The 25,370-nt window shown below is 42.5% G+C and overlaps 1 protein-coding gene across 5 annotated transcripts in view; it reads left to right on the top strand.

The window, feature by feature from the left end:
• slc4a11 (solute carrier family 4 member 11) overlaps nucleotides 1–25,370 on the top strand; it is a 103,035-nt gene that overhangs the window by 63,601 nt on the left and 14,064 nt on the right. For 4 of the 5 annotated variants that reach the window (XM_058614706.1, XM_058614711.1, XM_058614708.1 and 1 more), the window contains exons 4-11: nucleotides 1,349–1,392; nucleotides 5,089–5,317; nucleotides 10,746–10,778; nucleotides 15,357–15,438; nucleotides 16,435–16,558; nucleotides 21,175–21,381; nucleotides 22,934–23,018; nucleotides 24,676–24,801. In XM_058614706.1, the coding sequence (XP_058470689.1) occupies nucleotides 1,349–1,392; nucleotides 5,089–5,317; nucleotides 10,746–10,778; nucleotides 15,357–15,438; nucleotides 16,435–16,558; nucleotides 21,175–21,381; nucleotides 22,934–23,018; nucleotides 24,676–24,801 (930 nt within the window). The remainder of the gene's footprint in view (nucleotides 1–1,348; nucleotides 1,393–5,088; nucleotides 5,318–10,745; nucleotides 10,779–15,356; nucleotides 15,439–16,434; nucleotides 16,559–21,174; nucleotides 21,382–22,933; nucleotides 23,019–24,675; nucleotides 24,802–25,370) is intronic. The other variant, XM_058614709.1, reaches the window with a different exon arrangement.

Raw genomic sequence — 25,370 nt, 5'->3', positions numbered from 1 at the left:
TTGTTTTAAGTCATGTGTCCTCAGGGTCCTGACAGTCTATTACACATTTTTCGAGGCACCAGAAAATGTCAGACAATGTGGATCAGTGTTTCCCAAATCTTGAAATGATCACGTTCCAAATGTCTTCAAACTGAAATGATTCAGTTTTAGTGATTTATGCGTTATGTGGAGCAAAGAAACATAAAATATTCACATTTAAGAAGCTAAGAAATTTGAAAACTTCAGTAAAACCAATTCATTGATTATCAAATTAGTTGTAGATTTATTTAGTAATCAACCATAGTGGCTTCTATAAGAGGACAATACGATCTCGATACATGGGCTATGAATAGATAAAAAAACATCATCGTGATAAAAACTTCTGATTCAGTCGATAGCAATAACTATTCAATTCATTTCAATTGTATTTGTATATGGCCAACATACGTTATCTCAAGGCTCAAGAGAAACAGTGAGAAAACACTAGGCATCAGGGGAGAGAAAAAAGTCCCTTTTAACAGGAAGAAAATCTCTGACAGAACCAGACTCCAAGATGTGCGGTCATCTGCCAAGACAGGTTGGGGTGAAAGGAAAAATGGGGGACAGAGGCGATACTATATCACTTTATAGACACTGAGTGTCTTTTGTTTTTAAATGATGTTACAAATAAACATGAAACTTTTTGTGGATTAGCATCCACTAGATGGTGCTAACTGCTCACTTTCAGTAGAGCTGTTGTGTGAGTGTATCGCAAAATATGATTTTGCACATACTGGGTATATCGCAATGTCGCGATCGATACTATCGTATCGTGACTTAAATATCATGATAATATCATATCGTAGTGTTTCTGGCTATTCCCGCCCCTAGTACTAATGCTAACGGGATTTGCTCACTCTGAATAGGCGTCACAGAGTGTGCATTCAGGTTTGTGGGTGGGGGGGCGTGGCTGTTTTTTTGGGCGAGCAGTGGCTGGAGAGGCCAGGAAGTGACGGTTGGACGGCACCAGTTTGTAAAATACTTAATAGACAGAAAACAACAAACTCTTGTGAAAAGTGTGTCAAATATGTTCACGCTGCACGTAAACAGTGCTTTATTGATAATGAAGACAACCGTAATTAATATTGTCATTGAATTATTGTCCAGTCATTTGTTTGTATAATGGAGCAATGATTCGGTATGATTCAGCACATAAGTCTTTGTTGAACAGATTTTCATTAACTGCTTCAGAACTGCTTACTTCAGGAGTTCAGATGTAAGCAACTGGACCCTTCACTGCTTACTTTCAAATAGATTTTCAATAAGTCCTGTGTCTTTGCTTCTTTATTTGTCTGATTGAGCGTCTTGTTTTTGTTTTTTTTCCCCTCAGAAACCGATGACTCTGGCTGCGTGCTGCTCAACACATCAAGGAGGGTGAGTTTTAATATTCACTGAATTAAATGTAACTCATTTATTTTCTTCTCATCCAGGCTGGGAACTTGATAAAGAGCAGCAGCAGCAGCTCAACAACCTCAGCAAAAAAAATCCACATCTTAATTGCTCTGTAAAGTATATCTGCGTCAGTGAAGGAATTGGAACTCTTACACCTGAATGTGTGGAAGTAAAAATCCATTAAAAAAAACAACTGCATTGCACCAAAATATTTTAACGGGAGCCAAACAAGTGGATTCTTTAAAAACTTTATTTTGGCTGCTGAGGAAAATACTTCACTGCTGTCCAACACTGAGCAGAGAACTAGAAACAAGAAAGTGCTGCTTTTCCAACATTTACCCAGAATTCAACAAATCAACAAACGCATACTGCAAAGAAATCGACAAAATATTCACATTTAAGTAGTTTAAACAATCAGAAATCTTGTTTTAATCATTAATTAATCGATTATCAAATTAGTTTTCGATTGTTTTAATTGTTTCAGCTCTAATATTGTTTTTCTCCCAAAAAGAAGAAATAAACAGCCCAAGCATGACTCAGCTAAAATAGTTTTGCTTGGATTTTGGATTCTATATTTTTATCCGACCGATATCCAATCCAGGGATTTTGACCAGTATCGGACCGATACCGTTACTGACTGATACCGGTTCCCATCCCTAGCTAGAACTGTGTAATGGAAAAGCGCCTCCTAGTGGCTATTGCCTATATTCTCATTTTCTTGTTGGCTTCAGAGACGACATCCATGTCACATATGCTTGAAAGTTAAACAGCTTTGTCGTGTTTCCACGCCGCTCTGTTTCTCACACACTGTAGCCGCGTTCGCTATGCACACAACAGCTGGCGTATCCACATTACACTCGGTTAAGAGTGTTATAAATCGGTATGAATTTAAATCTAAAGTTACATCATTACTGTCTCTTTATTCTTTTGTCATTATTATTGTGTAGCGTTTTAGGAGATTAGGAATTGCTGTGCAGCCTCAGAATGATGTGTCTCTGTAAAGCATCTGCCTGTTTGATGGTCCTGCTGATTTGATAGCCACCCCGAGGTATTATGTGTTTATGATTTCGACCTCGCCGCCACCTTATTCAACTTTATGAATGAACACGCGGCGTCGCAGCCGGGAGGAGTTCCTCATTCATGTGGCACAAAGAGACCTGACTGTCATACCAAACAAATGCAGCGGCAGGAGAAACAGTTTAACCTTTGTTTTTATCGCACATGCCCAGAAAAGCGCTGTAATAATGTGATATAATTATGAACTTAATTAACATAGCACTTTTCCAAAATAAGCTTTTAAGGAATGATATCCATGAAAAAAATTAATGGTTTAATGCCAAATAAAATAGGTTTAATAAACTTTAAATTTAGCTGCAGTGCTTTAGCAACACAAGTACTATTGTTCTTTTGTCATGTTTTTATTGTATATTAGAAATCCTGCGTCAGAGTTCACCAGTATCGCTGTTGCCATTTAACCACCACTTTACGACTTTTGTAACAGACAGTACCGTTTACCAACTGTGGGGGGAGCCCAAGAGTGCCCACTCATGTTTCTTCACCTCCTCAGTTCACAGTGTTTAACGCAGCGCGCGTACGAATTTAGCAGAGTTCGTAAAACAATACAGGAACTGGCATTTTTTGGACGTGCGAAAATCTCTTTTGCGTTACAACAAATACAAAAGTCCGGGAAAATGATGATGTCATAGCCCTTTGCTGCCGTTGCCGTAATCGTCTTCTTTTTCTTCTTCCTGCCTTCACGTGTTATCGGAAAGATGATACTTCCCATTTGTGAATTTTGCTTCTTCTTGGGGAGAACATAATAGTAATAAAGGAGTGATTTACCATTTGTGTCTTCTTGAAATATCAAAGGTCATCTCCACTCGGGAACTCGTTATCTCCCAAGGATCACGACGTGTTTCAGTGTATTTCTGTGGCAGTGTTACAGCGCCACATACAGGCCTGGTATATATACTACAGCGTTAAGAAACGCTAAACGCTGTAAGATCAAATAAGAAAAAGACGGTATCTGCTTTTTTCTTTATTTTCTTGTTTCTTGAGGGTTACTTTAACTCCGACGGAGCTAATGCAACGCACCCAATTTCCCAGCATGGAAGAATAAAGTAATCTGTGGTTGTGTTTCCGTGTGGATGAAGCCTCAAACTGTGAGGACTAAGTAAAAAGCCTGTCAGAGATTTCAGACTCCTTTCACAAACCAGTTTCTCATGCTCACACGTACCGACGTCTCTGCCAAGCACTTTTGCTTTGGAGCCCGTTCATTTGCAGCGCTCTATATTTAGATTTCATTTAATGTGGTTATGTGTCTGCGCGCAGCTGTGCACTTCTCTGTTTCCTTATTAAGAATTGAAGAAGTCACATAATCGCCCCCAGCGCTCCATCCTTCACACGGAGACCACACGTTTGCCCGGAGACACAAACCGGAGAGGAACGCCCCAACACGAGTTCTGTTTATTTTAAACCTTATTAATCGCCCGGACCTGAAGTTTAAAAAGCCTCTCAGACACAAAAGCTTTGACAGATTCCTACAAACAAAACAAAAATCGAATCTATTTATAGACCCCTTTACACAAATATCTGCAGCGGCGCTCAGCGTGGACCCTCTGCTCGCTGTTTGTTTTATTGTGAAAGGAGCTGCGGGGAATCCACTCATCTATAGAAATTCTGTCAGTCACTGGATCGATTAAATCGAGCACTGCCCCGGCGCGTCGGGGTCTCGATCGACTCGCGTCCGTGTCTCCGTTTGTTCTTTCACTGAGTTGTGTTGTTTCACACATTGGTCCTTTAGTGTCACTTCTTTATTGAACTGCAAGGTCAAAGCTTTCTTTGCAAACTTAAGGACGCTGAGTGTATTCTAGGGCTGCAGCGATTATTTTGGCAATCGATTAATAATCGTCAACCAACAACTTTACTTAGTATTTTTCTGATTTTTCAACTTCTTAAATGTGGATATTTTCTGATTTCTTTGCTCCATTTGACAAAGAAATCATTTCAGAAGTCATTTCCAGGTTAGGTAATCAATTTTTCAACATTTTCCGCCATTTTATTGACCAAACAAGTGTTCAGTTCATCGTGAAAATAGTCGACAGATTGACCGATTATGAAAATATCCATTAGTTGCAACCCTTGTGTATTCCTAGACGTGTCACCATTACAGGTGTGTATTCAAGCAAAAATCTTATTTGAATAATTGTAATGAATATATACACATATATACTAGGACTGTGATTACCAAAGTCTGGGTTGGGACCCGTAGATGTGTCGCGGGTGATGTTTTTTTGCCCCCCCCCCCCCCAAAAAAATGTTTTTTTGCAGAATTCTCCCAAACCTCTCTCCATATAATGGGGTTTTTATTCATTTACAAACTCAAAATAATACGTAGAATTTAGAGAAAGTAGTAGAAAATACTACTATTAGCTTAACCTTTAGCTAATTTTTAATTAAGATAATTTTTAAGATAATATAAAATAACTATTTTGATAATTGCTTAATCAGTTGATGAATATTAATTAATTTGTTTTTCCTTCTGCTCCATATAACAAAGGAATCATTAAAATAGATTTTGGTTTATGGACAAAACAAGACATTTGAGAACAAAGCTTTGGGAAACACCGAATCAGTTTATCTCAAAATTTTAAACGGACTTGTAAATGTTGTTCGCAGTATGTGAAGCTGATGAACTTCGAGGAGGAGATCCGGGCGCACCGGGACCTGGACGGCTTCCTGGCGCGGGCCAGCATTCTGCTGGACGAGACGGCCGCGTCCCTGGACGACGTCCTGAAGAGGATGTTGCACCACGTGGGTCAGGACGGTCACACGTGTGAGCCCGGCTGCAACTTCGAGGAGGTGATGAGCTTGCTTTTCACAGATGCGGGCGCTCAGGAAGTCAACGGTAAGCCAGGGGGGGGGACGCTGTGGACGTGCATGTTGATGATATGTCTCTCTTTTTTTTTTTTCTCTCTCACACACACACACACACACACACAGAACATGTGTGTCACATCTCGACAAACATCTGACATTTGACCTGAACAAAATTGGTGTCCGCACACGTCGACACCTTCCTGAAACACGGACTCCATCACGTTCAGGGGCAGAGCTGAGAGGGAAGAACATCCGTCAGCAGACGGACATTCAGCCAAAACACACACACACACACCCAGACATCAAACGTTTCCCAGGGAAACGGATGATTGTCCTACGCATTAATGCACCAACATATGGCACAAACGCACACATTCGAAAAAGCACAATCTGTGCAGAACAATGCAGCTGATAATCCAAGAAAAAATCTCTTCCCAGCTGTGCCGATCACTAAAAACATGTCCGTTAATGTTTTTTAATTTAAAGCAGCCAGTGTTCTTCTTTAAAGAAATATCAAATTATTAAAATAAAACAATATTTCAGTGTCTTATAGTTCAAGTCTTTCAGTATCAGACATGAGACGATGTCCTTTTCACGGGTTTCTTGACCAAAATAACACAATTTAATTATAATAATTGTGAAAAAAAAACCAACAGATCAAATCAAATGACTGGAGTGAAGATTTTAAAGATGAAACCACAAAACTGAAATAATAGGTGAGCATCCGGGGTGACAGGCTCCCCCTTGTGGCTCTTCAAAAAGCATTTTCAAGTCACTTTACTGAAAAATGAACCGTTTTCTCCCGTCACGAATTTCACCAGAGTGGAAATGAACTTATTGCGAGTGCACCTTATCACAGCGCTTGATAAAAATCGTCCCCTAATCAGCAAACATACTGTCATTTCCCTGCGTAGCCTCTTAGTTAAACCACTAATTAAATCTCTCGCTGGTTTGAAAATGAGCAATCTGCCGTCTTACACAGCAGCATGTACCCATATTTATTATCGCTTTAATTACATTAACCCTCGCTGTTTTTGTTGTCATGTAATATTTTGCCGACTGTTTAATGACATGAGTATAGACGCAGGGCTTTTTCTTTCGCTGCCTGTCACACACACACACACACACATACATGTTGTCTGTGCGAGCCGGCGTCGCTGACTGTTGGTCAGAGATGGGCGTCGCACGAGGCTCGGCTCCGCTCAGCCGCCTCTGACAGATCGTCGAGGCGATAATTGACTTCTGTCATCGATCACTCACTTAGCTTTTCAAATGGCTCTCTGAGACGCTCAAGCTGTGGCGGCAGAGGCAGAACTGAAGGTTTCCTGCACGCTTTGTGGCACGTTTGAGAATTTTAGAGGTTTAGAGGATATTTTATTTTATATACTATAGACGGATATAGAGCTCCAGTAGCTGACGTCACACAACCAAGGTAAACAGGTAAATCAGACAGTATGTCCGTGAAAACTCGGCGTGCATGGGTTTCGTTGGTTAACTCTTGGTAAATCATGGACTCAGACTAGATTTACCAAGCGCTAGTCTGCACAGCAACATGAACACAGGAGTTATTTACATAACGCTGCCCGTAGACTCCTGTCCATTTGTTTCCTGCCAGGCTCTTGTAAACTTTCAGGGACTCTCTGAGGTAAAGGTGAAGCTGGGAGGGATCGGATATATTTAGTCTGTCAAGTTTCATCCAGAATGAAATGAGACAGGCTTTTCGCCGAGCTACAAAGCTGCATTTGGACAAATTACCATTGATCTGTTCTGTGAAAATGTAAAGAGGTTCGAAATCTCTCGCTGGGCTGGATGTCGAAGAATCAAAACGATAAATGCTGATAAACCATTGAAAAACCACACAGGCTTCATCACGCAAAAGCAGCCAAGAATCATTTTTGTTTGTGGAAAAAAGTATTTTGGTTGTAAAATGGCTGGTTATGGCTATGCGGTAAACGCACCACGTTTAAATTTAGACCAATACTGATAGTGGTAGATTCCTCAAGGTTGTGGTGTCAGTAATCAGTAACAGACACAAAGCTTTCCCTGTTTTCGTAACTTCCCTAAAGGAGTCGTAATCGGATGTTTTGTCGTCCGTGGCTGGAAGGACATAGTTCCTGACACAAAGCTCCCGCTGCACTGTAAAAACGCAGCCGTAGAATTGAGTTTGAATTGAGACTCCTCCTTAAACCACAAGAGGCAATCACTTTCTAATGTATAAAGTTTTTCTTGTGTATATTATGCAACAAAATAGTGAAAGAATAGTTTTGACTCACTCTGGGGAAATGAATCAAGTTTCAGCAGAAGAAACGGGATAAATGATGTAACAGTTATTCAACACATTAAAATGGCTCAGATTTACAGGTTTTAAAAAACTAATAAACCGTGTTTACAGAGGAAAATGTATGGAAACATTCACAGAATGAGAACAGAGGATACTAATGGATAAGACAAATTCTTTCATTCTAATTGGAATCGTTTAATGCTACACTTAAAAGTTGGACGTCTCATTTCGTTTTTAATTCTCCTCTTCAACATGAGGTTTTGATATTAATTTCCGAGTAAAAAAATTAAAAATTAAAACCATGAATATTAACGCGCGAAATAACGGAGCTGAGGGAGCGAGGGAGAAAAACATCTTCAGGGGAGGAACAAAGACTCTTTCTCGGGGGAATACATTGGCGGTGCACGTAAGTATGTTATCAACAGGACACATCTCTTCAGGTATTCATTTCTGCCGTATCTGCGCTCACTCTGTCACAGCGGGGCGATGCGGCCGGCGAGCGGACCCAGCTCATTTGGAGCGTAATACTGTACAGCTGTGAGATAAAGAGAAGGGAGGCGAGGAGAGGAGAGAAAGAACGAGCGCAGAAGAACAGAAATGAAAAGAGATGAAAGCCCACAGAGATAATTAGTCCTGCTCCAACTTGTACGCGAGGAGTGGATTTCTTTTTCTTTTCCTTTTTTTTTTTGTCTTAGGATTTCCTGAGATAAATCCCCATGAAAAGTAAAATGATGACATGATTAGAATCTATAAGTAATAATAGGAGGCTGAAGGAAGTGATGAGCAGCTGCCACTGAATGACTAATGTCAATATTTTGAGTAATGATGGATGTACTGTATAATTGTATTTCCCCCTCTCTCTCTCTCTCTCTCTCTCTGTCTCTTCTTCTCTGTGTTGCTGTTGGCAGCGACGCCGCACGCTGCTGATTGTGTGCCCTATTTGTGTGATGACTGTACCATCATTTCTTCCCAAATTGCTGTCACCTTTGATCGATCTGGCGTCTCCGCACTTTGCCACCATTTTGCATAATTCTCCTCGTTTTTTTTTTTTTTTTTACTCAAATCAAACACTCAACCATGAAAAACAGTTACATATTTGGGATTGTGAAGCGGCGCCGGGTGCGAGGTGAGACTGCGTCCACAAAACGAGGTGGTTTCATGCCGGGTGAATACATGCAAGTGCAAAAAATAACCATCTACAGTCAGTTTTGTGGGTTTTTGGCCTCGTTTCCACAGTCACTGAATAAATATTGATATTACTCATCCTGCCAATTTTAGGTTAAAGGGTTGCAGTAGTCACATTTATGGTGCTTTCCCATTGTACAGTCCTAGCACTACTCGGTTTAGTATCAGTCACGTCATTCTCCATCAGTACCTCCTCAAAGTGGGCGGAGTCATCCTAGCACGAGGTTGTTTTAAACGCGACACAAAAACACAAACTAGCGACTTGTAAAGCAGTTGTTTTTGTTGTAACTGAATCATTAGAATCAGTCAGAAGTAAAAAGATTTGTTGCTTCTGTCGCTAAATACACCAGACTCCTCCCCTAAATAATAACATTTTAGACATTTCCTTTGCAAAATGTTGGAGACATCACGCGACATCGGACGTCACGCTCATGACTCTTCCAGTGAAATGGTACGGTATTGTCAGGGTGGAGCTAGACCAGCTCCGCCCACCACAGTCCACCAGTCGGCTGTCACTCACACTAAAAGTCCAATTTTAGTCGGACTAAGACAATAATTCGGTTCTTTTATTGTCACGTTAACACATCGGTCCAACAAACCTGGATAATGCGATTCATAGTCCGATTACTCCTGTGTACGTTTAGTCGGACTGGAGACAGAGATACAGCGCCACCTACGGAGGCGGAGTCAGATACAGTTTGTCTCGTCCTTGTTCTAATAAAATATGTTAAAGTCTTCAGACCGATGACAAACTGCTCGTCAGTATCTGAGGCAGAATCCGTCTCACAAATCAACAGCGGAAGAAAGAAAAGAACGAACATATCTTTGTTTCCTTGCAGTAAATTATAAAGTAGTGAATATTCCGATGGTATCTCGTGTTTCTGTTCCGTCACATTTTAAAACAATAGTTCAGTGACTGTTGAGCTGAGTCTTGACTTTATTAATGATATCACAAATCAGATCGCAGTCATAATATCAGGCAGAAAAACTGCGAATAGAAGGTTTTCCCCAGCTGTAGCAGAAAATATGTTGTTTTTTTCACCGATTACATTAATATTAATATTTCTATTGGTACATTACGTACAATTAGATGTAATCTTTGTCACAAAAGAACATAATTAAACTGTTTATTAAATATACAGGTGACAGTTTGACCGCCAACAACAAATTAAAGGCGATCGTCTCTCGGCTGATTAGCTTTGGCTCACCTCCTCTGGCGCAGAGTGAGTCTTTTTTTACACGGAGCCAAATTCCAGAACATTCAAATCTCAGAGGAATTCCTACTGCGTTCGGCCTTGAGATCTCGTACAGCCTGAGTTCAGACTAATAATCTGTATTTCCTTATTCCCGACTGTAAATATTCAAACCATCATTAGCTCCATTCAACAAGAAAAAAAGGTGCTGTGTGTATTTTTGAATCAGCCAACTCTTCCTCGCCGCTGTAATAATATGTCTCTTCCAGGCCGCCGGCGATGGCGATGGCGGCGGCATGACCGTTGACTGTGAAAATCTCTCTCTGTGCAGCACTCAGCGGGAATGATCGGAATACCAAATTGGAGGAATTAATTCGAGCTCCTTTAGCGCATGAGGAACGGAACGCCATACGTGTCATTTTTTTATTCTCTCGCCTTGATGCCTTCATTGACGTCGCCCGGGTTTCTTTGCACTAACCGGACACGTGACCCCGCTATCAGTGATAGAATTCAATCTCTGGTAATAGCCTGTAGCCGGTAATCAAGATAAGATCCAACAAAGAGCCGACATTGAGGGATTTTCTCTGGAAAATGATATTTAATATGCATGAGGTAAAGCAGGGCAGGAAATGAAGCTTCTGCTCCGCAGAGATATTTCTGTGCCAACCACATGTGTGTGTGTGGGGAGTGTGTGTTTGCCTCCTGTTGGTCACCTGTTGAAGGTGACTGCACTGACTCTCTGGTCTCTCCTCTTCCTCCCTCTTCTCTTTCTCCCCCCCCTTTCCTCCCGCAAGCAGACCAGTCTCAGAGTTTCGTTTTCTTTGATGACGGTAAGCTGTGCTAATTGGATGAAAATGTCAGCATCAGCCGCCGTGAGGCTGCAATCAGTGGGGTTCTTGTTGTTTTTTTTTTCTTCTCGTTTGTTTTGTTTTGTTGGTTTTTTTTTGTTTTTTTTGTGCTTCTGTACCAATCACCATCAGTGTGCCGTCTGTGCTCGTCTCCACGTTCGGGACTGGGTCGATGCATGGAGTCAAATCAGATGATTACAGACAGCGGCGTGCGCCCGTCCGCTCCGTCACAGATATCAGCGGCTCTTCAGCTGACCCTCCAATCAGCGGAGTCGCCGTCCGCTCCACTCGTCCTCCCGTCGCCTGATCAAGGCTTTGTGTGAAACCCCGTTTAAAAGAGAAAGAAAGACAGAAAGACAATTATCGAATCCTCTAAGATTAAGACTGAAGTGATAACATTCAAATTGTTTGATTGATGCCTTTGGGGCAAGAAAAGAAAACGACGCGGACAAATGTATTAGACCACCGCCCAGTGCAATTAACGACATTATTAATTATCTAAATCACACCAGTTTGTATTTTCAATGCTTGTTATCCATGAATTTTCAAACTTAATCTTTTACAAAAAACTGCAAAAATATTATTATGATGAAATGTCAAATTATAGTCTATATATATTCTATATATAGAAGATGGAGATGAGACGTTAACTTGCGTTGGATTAAAATGGCAACTAACGGACTTCCTGTCTTACTTTCATTGGTGGGATTTGAGGTGACGGTTGCCAGGTTTGTACGTAAGGCCGCAAAAGCAGGCGCCCAACGTTTTCTGTGTTTTTTTGTAACGTTAATGTAAATATTCCATAAGTCGAGTCATTTCGAGTGACTTTACTCAAGTCTACGTCGAGTCCCCCACCAAGGACGAGAATGCTTGGAATAAAGTCAGCGAGGAAGTCCGTCTACCTGGCAAATTGGCGATAAATGTGAACGGTACAATCTGAAAATTCCGTGTTCCGTGTGACCAATACAGGGAATATCGGTTTGATTGATTCCCAAGGAGGAAATATTAGAAGGTCTCTCATGTTGAGATCGCTTCATCTGTTGGACGTCGTACGCGGTATCCTTGACTTTGAGTTATATCCACGGAGGGCGATGTTTGATTTGGCTGCGGAGGGGTAATCTAATTTCCACGTACAGTAAGTGGAGACGGGGATTTAAAAAAAAAACAAAAAAAAGCAGATTCCAGCGCCGCTGACCCAGTCCCTGTGGTGCTCCTCATCAGCATGTGACAGCATCGCATCATTGTGTCGTGATTGGTCGTGACGGATCACCTCATACACAGTAAGTGTCTCGTGTGCCGCGCTCCTGTACGGGAGGTTTTAATCACCTCCTTCAAAGCTCTCAACACCACCACAGCCCATGCTTTGAAGGGAACCATTTTCTTTTCTCCCAGTGTGTGTCTGTGTGTGTGTGTGTGTGTGTGTGTGTGTGTGTGTGTGTGTGTGTGTGTGTGTGTGGGGCAGGTACAGCAGCAGCCGGGCTGATACCACAGTTAATCTCTTAGGCAGCGAAAGATCAGGAGGTTTTATTGAGGTCACCTCTGAGCGTAATGTAAAGAGTCTCCTGGCTGAAAGGACTCGTGGCCCTTTCACACACTGACAGAAAGAGACCATGAATCTCTCTATCCTTTTATTTATTTATCTATCTACCCTTGTGCCGCCGCCGTCTCTTGTCGGTTAGAACACAGCCGTGTTTTCCCCCGGTTTAGCGCGTGTCCCTCACACGCTCACACGCTCACCTCGTGCGATTTGAGGGTGAAATTGCGATCTGTTTCCTCCGCCCTCGGAAAAAGGCCGAGACGCGTGGATAATGAAGCTAAAAGAATTCACCCAAAAAAAAAAAAAAGATGAAAGACGCCAAATCCAGCCGTCCAGACTTGCCTCTGTCGCAGTTTCCATTGAAGTTTGTCACATTTGATATGCTACGTGTGACTGTTATTCTTCTTCTTCTTCTTCTTCTCTCTCTCTTTTTTTTTTATTTCTTTCCTGCGGAGAATCGGTCGTGTTTGCATAAAAAAAAAAGAACGAAAAAAGCTGATGAAACGATGTGAAAATCTTGATGAAACTGACAAGTATCCGACGTAACGTCTTAATTAGTCTCTAACGGAATCGCATTGATCACGCCAGCCAACATATCAAACACTGTCTCTGCTTCATCTGCAGGTCTGTCCACCTGAGCTGCTCATGTATCGTATATATATATATATATATATATATATATATATATATATATATATATATATATACATATATATGTATATAAATATAAATACTTTCATTGAAGGTAAATAACTAGATGAGCGCAGATGAGCAGGGCCTGGGTGAAGGAGGGGACGTGCATGAGCAAACTAAAGCCACTCTTACACCATCTTTAACATCATAGAATTAGAGTTTAATTGAACTGTGAAGTGTGAAACGACAAGGCTCTGCAGTGTCTTTAAACGACGTCCTGATTCAGTATTCAGCGTGTGCATTCAGACGTCTGCAGTTTCATGTTTAGATTGAAGTTCGGAGAGGTTTGGAACATCGTAACGTCTAATATTGATTTTTCGTGACCCGAGAGCCTGAATTTCCAGGACCTCTGTGACAGTTCTCGTTGATGTAGCAGCTGTAGAACCTTTGTCGACCATTTAGCGATCTCACCGCGTTTTTATCCACATAGAAGTGATGTTTTGGGAACCATAAAACGGAATTCCTGGTGCATTTCTGTGGCAGCGTTACAGCACCACCTACAGGCCTGACGTACGCACTGCAACGCCGAGAGTCGTCTTGTGCGTAAAAAAACGACCACATAGGGGAAGTTGTGTTTCCGTGTAGATAAATAAAGCATTTAAAGGTTGAGTGTGAAGCAAACAGTGACCTCTAATGGTGGAGACAGGAAATCGCCTGCGTTGTGTGTGTGTGTGTGTGTGTGTGTGTGTGTCCAGACTCTGGTTCGTTTCAAAAAACTAAAAATATGTTAAAAAAATATTTATGTTTAGTATATTCAATTATATATATTAAAAAAATCTTACAATAAAGCGTTACCTAAATGTGACACACTTAATGTCTCACAGTATCTGCTGTAAGGGTTTATTTAAAGGCTGATTTAAGGAGGAACGACCGCGGGAACCACGCGTGTGTGTGTGTGTGTGTGTTTAATTTCTTCACCTCTGTCTCCTTTGGTTTCACCCTCTCTTTATCTTTCCATCTTTCTGTCTGTTTGCATATCTCTCTCCCTCTCTCTCTCTCTCTCTCTCTCTCCCTCTCTCCATCTTCCTCCCCACATCAATGAGAAATTGGATGGTTTTTGATTATTACATGGCTGTCAGGCTCACTGCTATTAATTGAATTGAATCCCAGTCCATCTCCTTCACTTCTCTCTCCCTCTCTCGTCTTCTCGTCTCGTCTCCGTCTTGTTTGTCACGCTCTTTGTTTTTTCCTCTGCCGTTTTTATCCGTCATGTCCTTCCTTGCACCTCTCTCTCGTTTGATTTTCCTCTTTTTGTTTTACTTGTGTCTCTTTCATCCTCTCTCCCTCTCTCTCTCTCTCGTCTGCCCTCCATCTCTCTCATTCTCCCCGTCCCCGGCTCTCTCACTCCTTGAGCACTGTGATACTGTTGTCATGGTGATGCCCATCATTTTCTGCCATGAATGGAGGATACTTTATTGATGAGACGGCATGACAGAGAGGGAGAGTGACGGAGGGAAAGACAAAGACAGACGGAAGGAGAGGTGGGGGGGGGGGGGGGGGGATTGGAACCACTGGCAGGAAAAATCGGAATGATATGGGAATCATCGCTTCCCGCTGTTTGAAGATACAAAACATTTCCCTCCCTGTAGTTTGTTGAGTACAAATGAGCGAAAGAGGACATTGCAAGCCGAAGCACGGTGAATCTTCTCTGGGGCTTTGGGGCAATCATCGCTGCTGAACAATAACACACACACACACACACACACACACCTAAAAAAAACACACAACAACAAAAAAAAAAGCCCCAGCGTTATTCATTTCTTGCAGTGTGAGAAGTCAGGAGGGAATTTCCTCTGATTAGGGAGCAACAAGCTGGCTTCAGCCGCCGCCGCTGTGCCGCCTGTTTCCCATGTTTAATGATTTGCTCTGTGTAAACACAGCAGCTCTTTAAACGAGCGCCGGTGTCTTCCGGGGGGTTCGGACGGACGCCGCTATTAGCCCGCCGCGACGCCCGCGCTTCTGCCCGCGACTGGCATCGCCGTCCGAGGCGGGAGGCGAGCTCGTTAGACTCTGGTGATGGAGACATCACGCTGAGAGAGGGAGAGAGGGAGAGAGGGAGAGAGGGAGAGGGGAGAGAGAGGGAGGCTTGGCACCAGGTTTGGCTAAAATGATTTCTGTCCAACTCATAAAATACTCCCAATCCTAAGCGACAGCAGCTGTTATGAATGTGGTTTTCCCGTGACGGGATGACACAGATTGCTGGTGCTCACAGAGGGAAAAAAGGAGGATGAACAGCGTGAAGAAAGGAAAAATGAGAGTGTGTGAGGATCGCGGTCCAGATAACGTGTGTTTGACCTCTGACCCCTTTCTGTTTTCTTTCCGCTCCACAGTTCACCTGCTGTCAGAGACGATCCAGGGCGTCACGGCCACGGCCACCGGCATCCAGTACCAGCAGTCCTGGCTCTGCATCCTGTAAGCTCACACACGTGACGAGTGTCGTCTCTAAAGCGCTGCTCATCACTTTCACTTGTACATGAATGCATGATTTCAGAGAAGAGAGCAGTTCCAGAAAAGAAGAGCTGCAGCTCACGATTATTTTCATCTGTCAGTTACTTTATGATGAGTGTCACTGAAGCATTTGTGGCGATGCACAGCAGATTAAAAACAAAGGTCACGCAGGTTAAATCATTTAGAATCAACTGAAAATGAGTGATTGTTAAACCTGCAGCCACAAGTGAATGTGACCTTTGACATTTTGTCCTGGCCCCACAACTTTAAAGGGCTTTTTCAGGGTTAAGACCTGGTTTTAGGGTTAGGTTAAGAATTGGGTTTAGGTTAGAGGGAGGTTAAGGGTTAAGGTTAGGGACTCTGTTGTGATGGTTAAGGTAAGGGGAAGGAGCTACGGAATGCATTATGTCAATGCTGTGTCCTCACAAAGATATGAAAACAAGTTTGTTTGTGTGTGTGTGTGTGTGTGTGCTTGTACATGCGTCTTTGTGAGGACATGGCTGTTTTTGGGTTAAGACTTAAAGATTATGTTGGGTTTATGTTGGTGTTGGGTTTAGTTGTTATGATTAAGGTTATTGTGAGGTGTCTAAGTCCTCATGGAGACCCAAAACTTGGTCCCAATGAGGCAGAACCTCATTCCTGAGGAGCTGGATTTGTGGTTAGGTTAAGTTTCAGGGTTAGACCTTCACTGGTTTATGGTTACGGTTAGAGAAAACACTTAATGAATGGAGGTCAGTGCAGTCTTCTGTGTGTGTGTGTGTGTGTGTGTGAGAGAGAGAAAATTGACTCATCCAGGACATTTGAATACTGCCCAACTGTTGCTGTAGAGAAAGAGGTTAATCTATGGAATTGAAGGGTGATGCCGGTAAGGTGAAGTGTTGACATTTATAAAAACATCGCCATTCTCTCTCCTCCCTCCCTCCCTCCCTCCCTCCCTCCCTCCCTCCCTCTCTCCTCCAGCTGCAACGTGAAGCATCTCCAGAGGCGTCACGTGTGCATCTCGCGCCTGGAGAGGCCGCAGAACTGGGGGGAGAACTGCTGCGAGGTCCGCTATGTCATCTTGATACTGGCCCCGCTCAAAATGGTGAGTGCCGCCCCCACAGGGCCCGAATGATCCATGGCATTTATCAGCCTTTGGTGGTTTGTTTGGTTTTTTTAAAGCCACCATCTTGTTCCTCTTTCATTCATTATGTTTTCATCTGTGTTTTGTATCATTGACAATATTTGTCCATGTAAGTTTAACTCCTCGAATCCCTGAATATGCACTTTTATTTTTAAAGGAAACTCGGTAGAATTTCTATTTAAACCATATTTGGTGGTGTTTTGAGATCAGATTCCGTCACATGAGTCTCAGTCTGAACGTTCTGGCTGCAAAAAAACGACAGTTTATCATGTTTTGCGTCACTCTTAACGCCTCACTCAACAACAACAACAACACAAATAATGTCAGAAATAGTGAAAGAGGTGCACTTCTTGCATTTGTGTCACATTTCCATACCACGCACTTACTTTGTTACCAGAGCAACCCGTGCAGATACGTCAGTCATGTCGAGAAATCAAAAAATCCGCCCACATATGCCCAGATAATCTGCCCAAAAAAGATCTGAGGGAACATAGTTGTAGTCTCAGGGTCTGGAAGGTGCAACAGGAAGTCTGTTTACATGTAAGTCTGATTAAATCTGATCCTGTGACGTGCACTGGGGAGACAAGAGAACTCACAAACAACAGAAGTCCAGTCCAAAATCCACTTAACCACTTGAAGCCAAAGTCATACACAGCAAAGCGGTTCATATCAGGCAAAATGCAAATTGTATTTACTCGCATTGTGGACAAAGAACAGATTTTAGTGAAGGCGTTTGAGAAAATGAGTCAGCTTCAGCAAGTATTACCTAAGGAAATAATCCCACCCGAGCAAAGTCAGCTCCACACTCCACAGGAGGCAGATTTATTCCCAGTAAGATCATTTTCTCTCTCCTCTTCCTCCTCCTTCCTCACATATACTTCACACACTGGTAAAGAGAAATGTATTTCTTTATTTATGTTGTTATTTGTCTAATTTTCTACACGTAGCACAGTTTGAAAACCATGGTCTTAATCACTGGTTTCTGGTAAAATCCCTTTTATCAAAGTAAATTCAACGATGCTTTTGGTGTTTGGTGTGACTGACAGCAGATGTCACACACTGGAAGCTCCACCCCCTCTCTTAGCTCCACCCTTGGTTTCTATCTCTTTATTCCACAGACTGTGTGTTTCTCCCCTCATCATTCCAGTCACACAGGCGGCCATTACGACCACTAATGGCGTTCTCAGAGACATTAATCTGAGCCTGGAGTAAACATAAATCACTATCATGTCTCAATTATTCTTGATGGTCTCTGCTTCTGTAAAAATAATCTTTTAAGGGACATAATGATAATGATAATAGGAATTCCTTTGGTTGGCAAATACATCCCGGCAGTAATCTAGCATAAGTGGGTGGAGCGTTTTCCATCGCCTACCATTTAGAGCGTTTTATAGCGTCTGTGGTTTCTGACATGACTCGGACAAAAAGCTCTCTGTTAAACATCAAGGGTGAAACGATTAACCTCCACCAATTGGTAATCAGTTCTAAAGTCAAATATATAATAATGACTATTTTGAAAGTTGTGACGCTGCTGTTCCTCTTCCTCACTGTACTTTCCAAAATAAAAGGCCCTTTGGTTCCTCAGAGTTAAGCAGCCTCAGAGACAGGAAGCAGTTGTGGGGACGTCACAACTAATTGTTTTCATAGAAACGTTGGCGTGGTTGTTCCCTCTCACCCCTGAGTGTTGTTTTCACTCTTGTACGACCTGCACTTTTTCCTTAAATCACCTAAAAAGTGCAGAGAGTGCTGACCAGACCTCCCATTCACTTCCATTTACAACACGAGTTGTTGCGGGGGGAAAGAAAATTGAAGAGGAAGATGATTTCTTGGTAAACTTTTACCCTTTTTTGTTTGTTTTTTTTGCAATTTTATATTCGGGAGCTCTTGAAAGACCAAGACTTCCATCTTCATCATCAAAACAAACCTTCGCAGGAGAGTGCCTGAACACGGAATCACGTCTTGACTTTTCCCGTATAAAATGATATTTGGTCACCTGTGTAACAGACACTTCAAGGGGGTGGGGCCTCAAATGGGGCGGGGCAAAGTTCCACTCCACGGCATGGACGCCAAGAGGCAATGAACCACATTGAATCATAATAAATCAAAACAAATACTAGTAAAATAACAGCATAATAACCAATGAACAACAAGAACAAGAAGTATCTTTTTTACAAAACAAGACATTTCTTGAGAAAATAAAGTGCAATTTCAACAATATTAAGCCTTTAATTTAGTCACAGGTGTCTGGCAGTGAAAAATATAGTATTTCACATTAATATTAGAGTCTAATCGCCGGTTTGACACCCCTGCTGTAACGTAAAATTACAATTACTTAACACACTTAAAGCCTTAAAGCACCTTCAAACGTCCTGTTGTCCTTGTCGCTCTTTTAGCAGTTTGTGGAAGGTGTGTTCGATATCTGCAGCAGCGAGCGTTACTCATGTTTCACACCCACGTTCCTGTTTGTTTTTTCCTCCCAGTCAGCCTCATTAATAAAACCAGTGATCTTCACAACTTTGACAAATCCCTCGTCAAAATCCTGTCTTTTGGCTTTTAAATACTCTCGAATTTGTCCCGTTAGTTGTTTTTCTGCAAAATGTCGGCATGGCAACCAAACCAAGACAGTGAAGTGGATGTGAACTCCGTGGCTTCACGCTGAAAAAGAACGTTTAGATCAAAGTGAAATCATGTCAAAGATGCACAAACGATGCCTTCTCAGTATAAAACACTGGAGTTTCTAAAACACAGAAAGGAAGAGTTGCACTTACGTCCATGTTTTCATGCACACAAATAACTGCATTTATTTATTTCATTGACAAAAGGAAAGAAGAACACTTTAACGTAGCACAAAATGTTCATATTAATATATATATAAATGAATAAATCTCATTAAATCTGCAGAAAAAAGAGCCTTTTTATCAATAAATGCAAGGACCATCTGTCTCTTCATCTCATAACTGTCCAGCAGTTGCCTTGACTGGAGAGAGAGAGAGAGATAAGCAACAATGATGGACTTTTAAAAACATTATATACTTTAAAATACTTTAAAATATCCATTGACGACCTCTTGTCAAGACATTTTTGAGAGGGGTAGTGAGGCTTTTTAGATGTCACCCATCGCTGCATGCGAGCTGTGTTTTAACTGAGATTCTGTCCGACTCTTTTCTCTCTCCGTTGTGGTTGAAATTCAGCTCCCACTTTGCATTTAAGCTCAGCGGCTTTGCAGATTCTGTTTGCTGCAGCTGCTACTGTACGCGGCGTGAGTCCGCCTGTGCTGGCTTCATCACCACCTGCTTAACAAGGCCTTCCTTGGCACCGGGACGCTGTCGCAGCCGTGCCAGAAGCACATTAGCGTCGCTCTGTTGCTCTTTGTGACTGGGGACAGCCTTATTTGTGCCCACATGTGGGTTTGTTGACAAGGGCCCGGCTCCAAACCTCCAAATCTACCTACATGTCCATGCTCGTGCTTTATGTCGAACCCAGATTTGTTGCTTTGTGTTAGATTTAGTCCATTTTGTGAAGGATATTTGTCAGAGTTAGTTACTTATTTTCAGTACTGATTAATGTATTATTTTCTTCGACCATAAAATATCACATAACAATGAAAAATGTATGCCCTTAAAATTCGTGACATCCTGAAATAAATGTCTTGTTTTGTCTACAACCCAAAAATAGTCAGGTTGCCGTCACGAAGGGGCCGAGAGGCAGAAATCGAACTGATTGATCATCTCTTAAAAGAGCAATTCATTCACCAAGTGTTCCCAGAGTGCCACAAGAAGTCTTCACAAAAAGCTAAATTAAAATTCCTGTCCCTCACCCGTCCACCAAATTCTAACGTGAACGAGTCCATTCGATTATTTTGAGTAGTCCTGCTAAACTTCAGACAAACAAATGACCCACAAATGCTTTATATCGAGTGTGTCTGTTACAGGAACCTTACATTAACCGGAGAAAGACATATTTTTGAAATTCTTTCTGCAGTGATTGTCGAGAAGAAACTCTTGAGAATTATTACCTGAATCTCTTCTTCTCGACTTGTTTGTCCTTCAGCTCATTTTATGGCACACAATGCACAGTTCCACGAATTGAATTGAAGTGTGTAATAAAATGAGTTGCTATTCGTAGCCTTAGATTCGGCCCTTTGATAGCTACTTAAGGCAAGGGCCTTGTTTTACAGAGGCGGCCATTTTGTGGTTTCTTCAGCAGCCTGATCAGACAAAAGCAGCTGGTTTGCATTTGTGAAGCGGTAGCTCGCTACGCTAGCGGAAAAGTGGCTGTCCTTTCTGGTTTATGAAGGCCACCGTAGTTCCCCCGGTGCACTTGTCAAAGGGAAAAGTACTAGAAACCCGTTTAGTTCTACACATGTACCAAAGTGGAGCTGCTTCCTGTGACAGTTTTGGTACCAAAATCTAATTATTTGATACAAAATCCCCCAAAAACTGCCGTAAACTGTTTTAGCTACAAGTCGCAAACGCTCAGGTAGCGATCATTTGTTGCCTTCTACAGTTTCACCATTAGATGTCACTCATTCCAACACAAACGCACAACTACAGTACTCGTGTCTGCCGTTTTGACAGAAAAGCACCAAGACGGCGATGGAGCTGGGCCGGACGTTCGCCACGCTCTTCTCCGACATCTCCTTCCGGCAGAAGCTGCTCGAGACCAAGACGCAGGAGGAGTTCAAGGAGGCGTTGGTTTTCCAGAGGCACCAGCTGACGGCGACCAACCAGCAACCCACCGCTCTGGGGAAGGAGACCGACCCCCACAGTCACAAACCGCTCAAGGTGTGTGAGCTCCACGGGTTAAGAAACAAACTGTTTATGTCACATTTTGTGTTTATTGTGTATTAATGATGCTTTCCGTTAAAAAACACTCCCCACTTTAGAAGATTATTGGCCAGATTTCGATTTGAACAGATTATCTGGCCAAATTATCCTGTAGTGTGAGGGATTAACAGGTGTGATTTTAATCCCTTAAATTTTAATCTCTTAACGCTGACAAAGAAATCACCGTGGGTTTTTTTTGACGTTGGTCGTCTTTCCCGAGATCCCCTCTCTCGAACAAGGCAAAGGCATCTCTTCCATCACATTTTTGACTGCCCTCATCCTCTCTTCCTCCTCTCCTCCTCATCCTCGCTCAGTAGGCTCGACTTTTCCGTCTTTTCTTTCTCCCCAATCAATCAGCATCAACTCCTGCCAGGGCTCCTCAGTGGGTAAATGACCTTACATCTCTCACAGTGCTGTCAAAACTCGCCAGCCCTTAGCAACACACACACACACACACACACGCACACACACACACACACGCTGTGCTCAATGCCATGGACCAGTGTTGCCGTTGACAGACCAGAGCTCACAGACATTTCCCCCCCTTGTGATTTTCTATTTTATTTTGTTTCTTGTTAGGTGTTTATCCCCGGGCTTCAAAGGCTCAGTGCCACTCGATGAACAAGGGATATACTGTACAGGAAAAAAAAAATAAAAATAGGAAATAAACCTCCCAAAATTCCCATCCTTCAGGACAAATGGCGAGCAGGTGGACCGTAATTCCTCTGTAAGATTTAATTTTTTGTTAATCCGACCCAAGCACAGAGTAAACACTCGTATAATGGATGATTCCATGATGTATAGAGGGGGCTTTAATGGATGAAAAGCCCTCGTTGAACAAGCGTAAAGAAAAAAAACCCATCATAAACACAAAATGCTGATGCTGGTGTTTGTTTTTATGTTGGCGTCGAGATAAATGGCCTCGTTCTGGCAAAAAAAACTGCCAAAAGTTTTTTAGGTGACAAATGAGGCGGACGTTATTTTTCCCTAAGGCGACACCTACTCGTAGTGAAATTTAATTCTATAATGCCGTGTTTACTTAAATATCACAGCCTCTGTAACCTGAAAGCTGCTTCTTTTTTTAGGAAACCCTTCATGTCTGAATTACATCGTCATTTCCCAACTAATGTCCTCCGCCTGCTCCCGACGTCTCTAAAAATACTCTAAATCGTCTCCGTCGTCATTCTTGAGATGTTTCTGCGTTTTTTTAAATCAGGCCCATGCTGCTCTGCTTTCTTTGCTCGCTATTATGCGGTTTAAGATTTTCTTTTTGACTACCTCGTTAGGTTTGATTATTCTAATTACGTTCAAAGGAGCGCCGGTGGAATCACCCACTCTAAAAGCATAAAAGACGGTGGTTTTTTTCAGAACCTTTTCCTGCCAACACGGGGGTGTGACCAGACTTGAGTCGTAAAAAGCAAAATTGATCTCCTTTTTAATAAGTTGTTTCACATCGTGGCGACTCGGTGTCCTTGCTGAAAGATCTAACCTTCCATCTTTCTGTCCACAGTGTACAGACTTCTTCAGAGCCGGCCGAGGGATTTATGAGGACCTGTGCCGCAGGCTGCCGTTCTACCCCTCTGACTTCACAGATGGTAGGCTGGACTTGGACTCGTAGTGAAAGTGAATCATCTCCCTTATTATGCCACTGCAGGGCGTCTCTGGCAGCTCCTCGTTTATCTGTCACCCCTCAGCCTCGGACACATCTGTGCTGCATCTGTGCCACATCCAGGGTCTTCCCCAGCTAAAATGGCCGTCTCTGATCTCTCACTGCTGCCATATGTTCCCAAAAAAGAACCTACTGACTGATGTCCCGCCACATCAGCGCACGACCACTGGCCTCTCTATTACCACCACAGTCTCAGACTCATCAGATTATAATCTGGAGTAGCAAACACATGATCTATGGTTAAAGCTGCAGAAATATGAGTTAACTTCAAGTTAACTTACCGTGCGTTACTTACCCTCAGTTGAGGATCTTGTCCGATTTTTTTACTCTTATACGGGGGAAAAATGGCCCGACAACAACAATTGCAACTGCAGCCAAGGAAGGAAAAGCCTTTTGACGTAGAGAAAATACTTTTGATCGCTTTTAATAATGAACTTGTCCAGAACACATTGACGTGGCTAGCTCAAACGTGCTAGGTTAAAATGTTGGTTCAAATCGGAACAACTATGTGCGACTTAGAAACAATAGAAACAAATCAAATATCTAACTTTTTTGCCACTTTTTCTCGCGTCAAAATTCCCCAAAAAATTCCTCAAGAAACTTTGGAGTAAGCCCGACACACTTGTCAAATTTCGTCCCAATCTGACGACTTTTGTCTGACCATGACCTGACTTCTGGGGGCGCTATAGAGTCGTTTACTCCCTCAAATGGCCCTAATGTTTCTATTTTTATATTTATATTATTCATAAGGGCTGGTGATAAGTCATAAGGTGTGGGACTTACATGAAGCCGAACAACCATCTGTGCGACACTCGTGTTTGAGTTACAGTTTCTCCTCTGAACGAGTCGTCGTGGTGGAAGCTTCCTCTCTCTTGCTGTCAGAATGTGCAAAGGTTGTAACCAGAGGTTTCAAAGTGTCTCTCTCCTTGATTTACATTACGTTGGAAAAGTAATTATGGAATTATTGAGCAATCATGCCAAAAAAAACACAAACGTCCCGTTGACTGTACCTTTGAAAGGAGGAGAAGGAAGAAAGAAAATGAGGTCAGTTGACTCCGTTGACCTTGACTGTAATAAATAAGAATTATTAACGTCCAGTTCCCCGAAGCTGGATTCTCCTCCTCTGCTGCCGCTTCCCATTAATTTGGCTGTAATAAAAATAAGATGGCAGATATTTCTGTCTTGTGAGTGTCATCGGATAATGATCATGTGATGAAGGTCACAGGACCAGAATCAGTGTGATCACATTAGAGCCCAATTAAAGTGTAAAGAAAGAAAAAAAAAAAAGGGGGGGGGGGGGGGGGGGTGGAGTTATCCATCATTTGGATGAAAGCTGCTGCGACAAAAATGATGGATAACACCAAAGTGAAATAAAGGAGTGGGCAGTGTTTGTCCTTGTAGAATGGTTTTACTGTAACTGATGGGATGTTCCACGTCGCCACTGAACGATGAACCCTGCTAATGTATTTGTCATTTTCAAATTAGAGCCGCTGAGCCCCTCCCCCGCTCTGTTATGAGGTGAATATGACTCATGTGTTTGTGTTTATGTCTCTCTCTCTCTCTCTCTCTCTCTCTCTCCTCAGGTATCGTCGGCAGTAATAAAACCCTGCTGAAGTACATGACGACGGCCATCTTCCTCTACATCGCCATCCTTCTCCCCGCCATCGCGTTCGGCTCCCTCAACGACGAGAGCACGCGCGGCGAGATCGGTACGGCGAGCGCCTCCTCTTACACGCACATAGATAAAGGACCAGGGTTCCTACGAGTCCTTGAAGTCCTTGAATGTCTAAATATAAATAGTCATGGGTCATTGAAAGTGTAGTTGATATTTATTTAAATGTCTCCCCTTATTATGACGCCACCTACTGTTCCATGCCCTGCATTGCTTGATGTGCGTAGACTAGGCCTACGCCAATGGTGTCCAAACTTGTTTTTAACATGTTAAGATTTTTTTATTTTTTTTAAATCTTAGCCACGCAGGAGTGAACAAATGAAAAAATTCTGCCTTTTTTCTTTCACATCTGGGGTCAGATATCATAATAACAAGGTTTTAGTCCTGACCAGCTGAGGTTTTCTGTCCCAGTCCGTCCCTGGCCATAAATAATACATTATAAAACCAAAGCTGCCGGGCCTACGCAGAACAAACTATCTCTTTCTCTCTCTCTCTGCCGTTGACGTGAGATTCCGTGCAGAACAGTGAGCGAGTAAAGTTAAGCAAGAGAGAGCAAATGGCGACGTGAGGGATGGGAAAATGCCATCATGGACGAAGACACTCTTA

Source organism: Solea solea, chromosome 18 (assembly GCF_958295425.1).
Source record: "Solea solea chromosome 18, fSolSol10.1, whole genome shotgun sequence".
Taxonomy (NCBI): domain Eukaryota; kingdom Metazoa; phylum Chordata; class Actinopteri; order Pleuronectiformes; family Soleidae; genus Solea; species Solea solea.
Note: the sequence above shows the minus strand (reverse complement) of the source record. Positions and strands in the feature narration are given on the sequence as shown.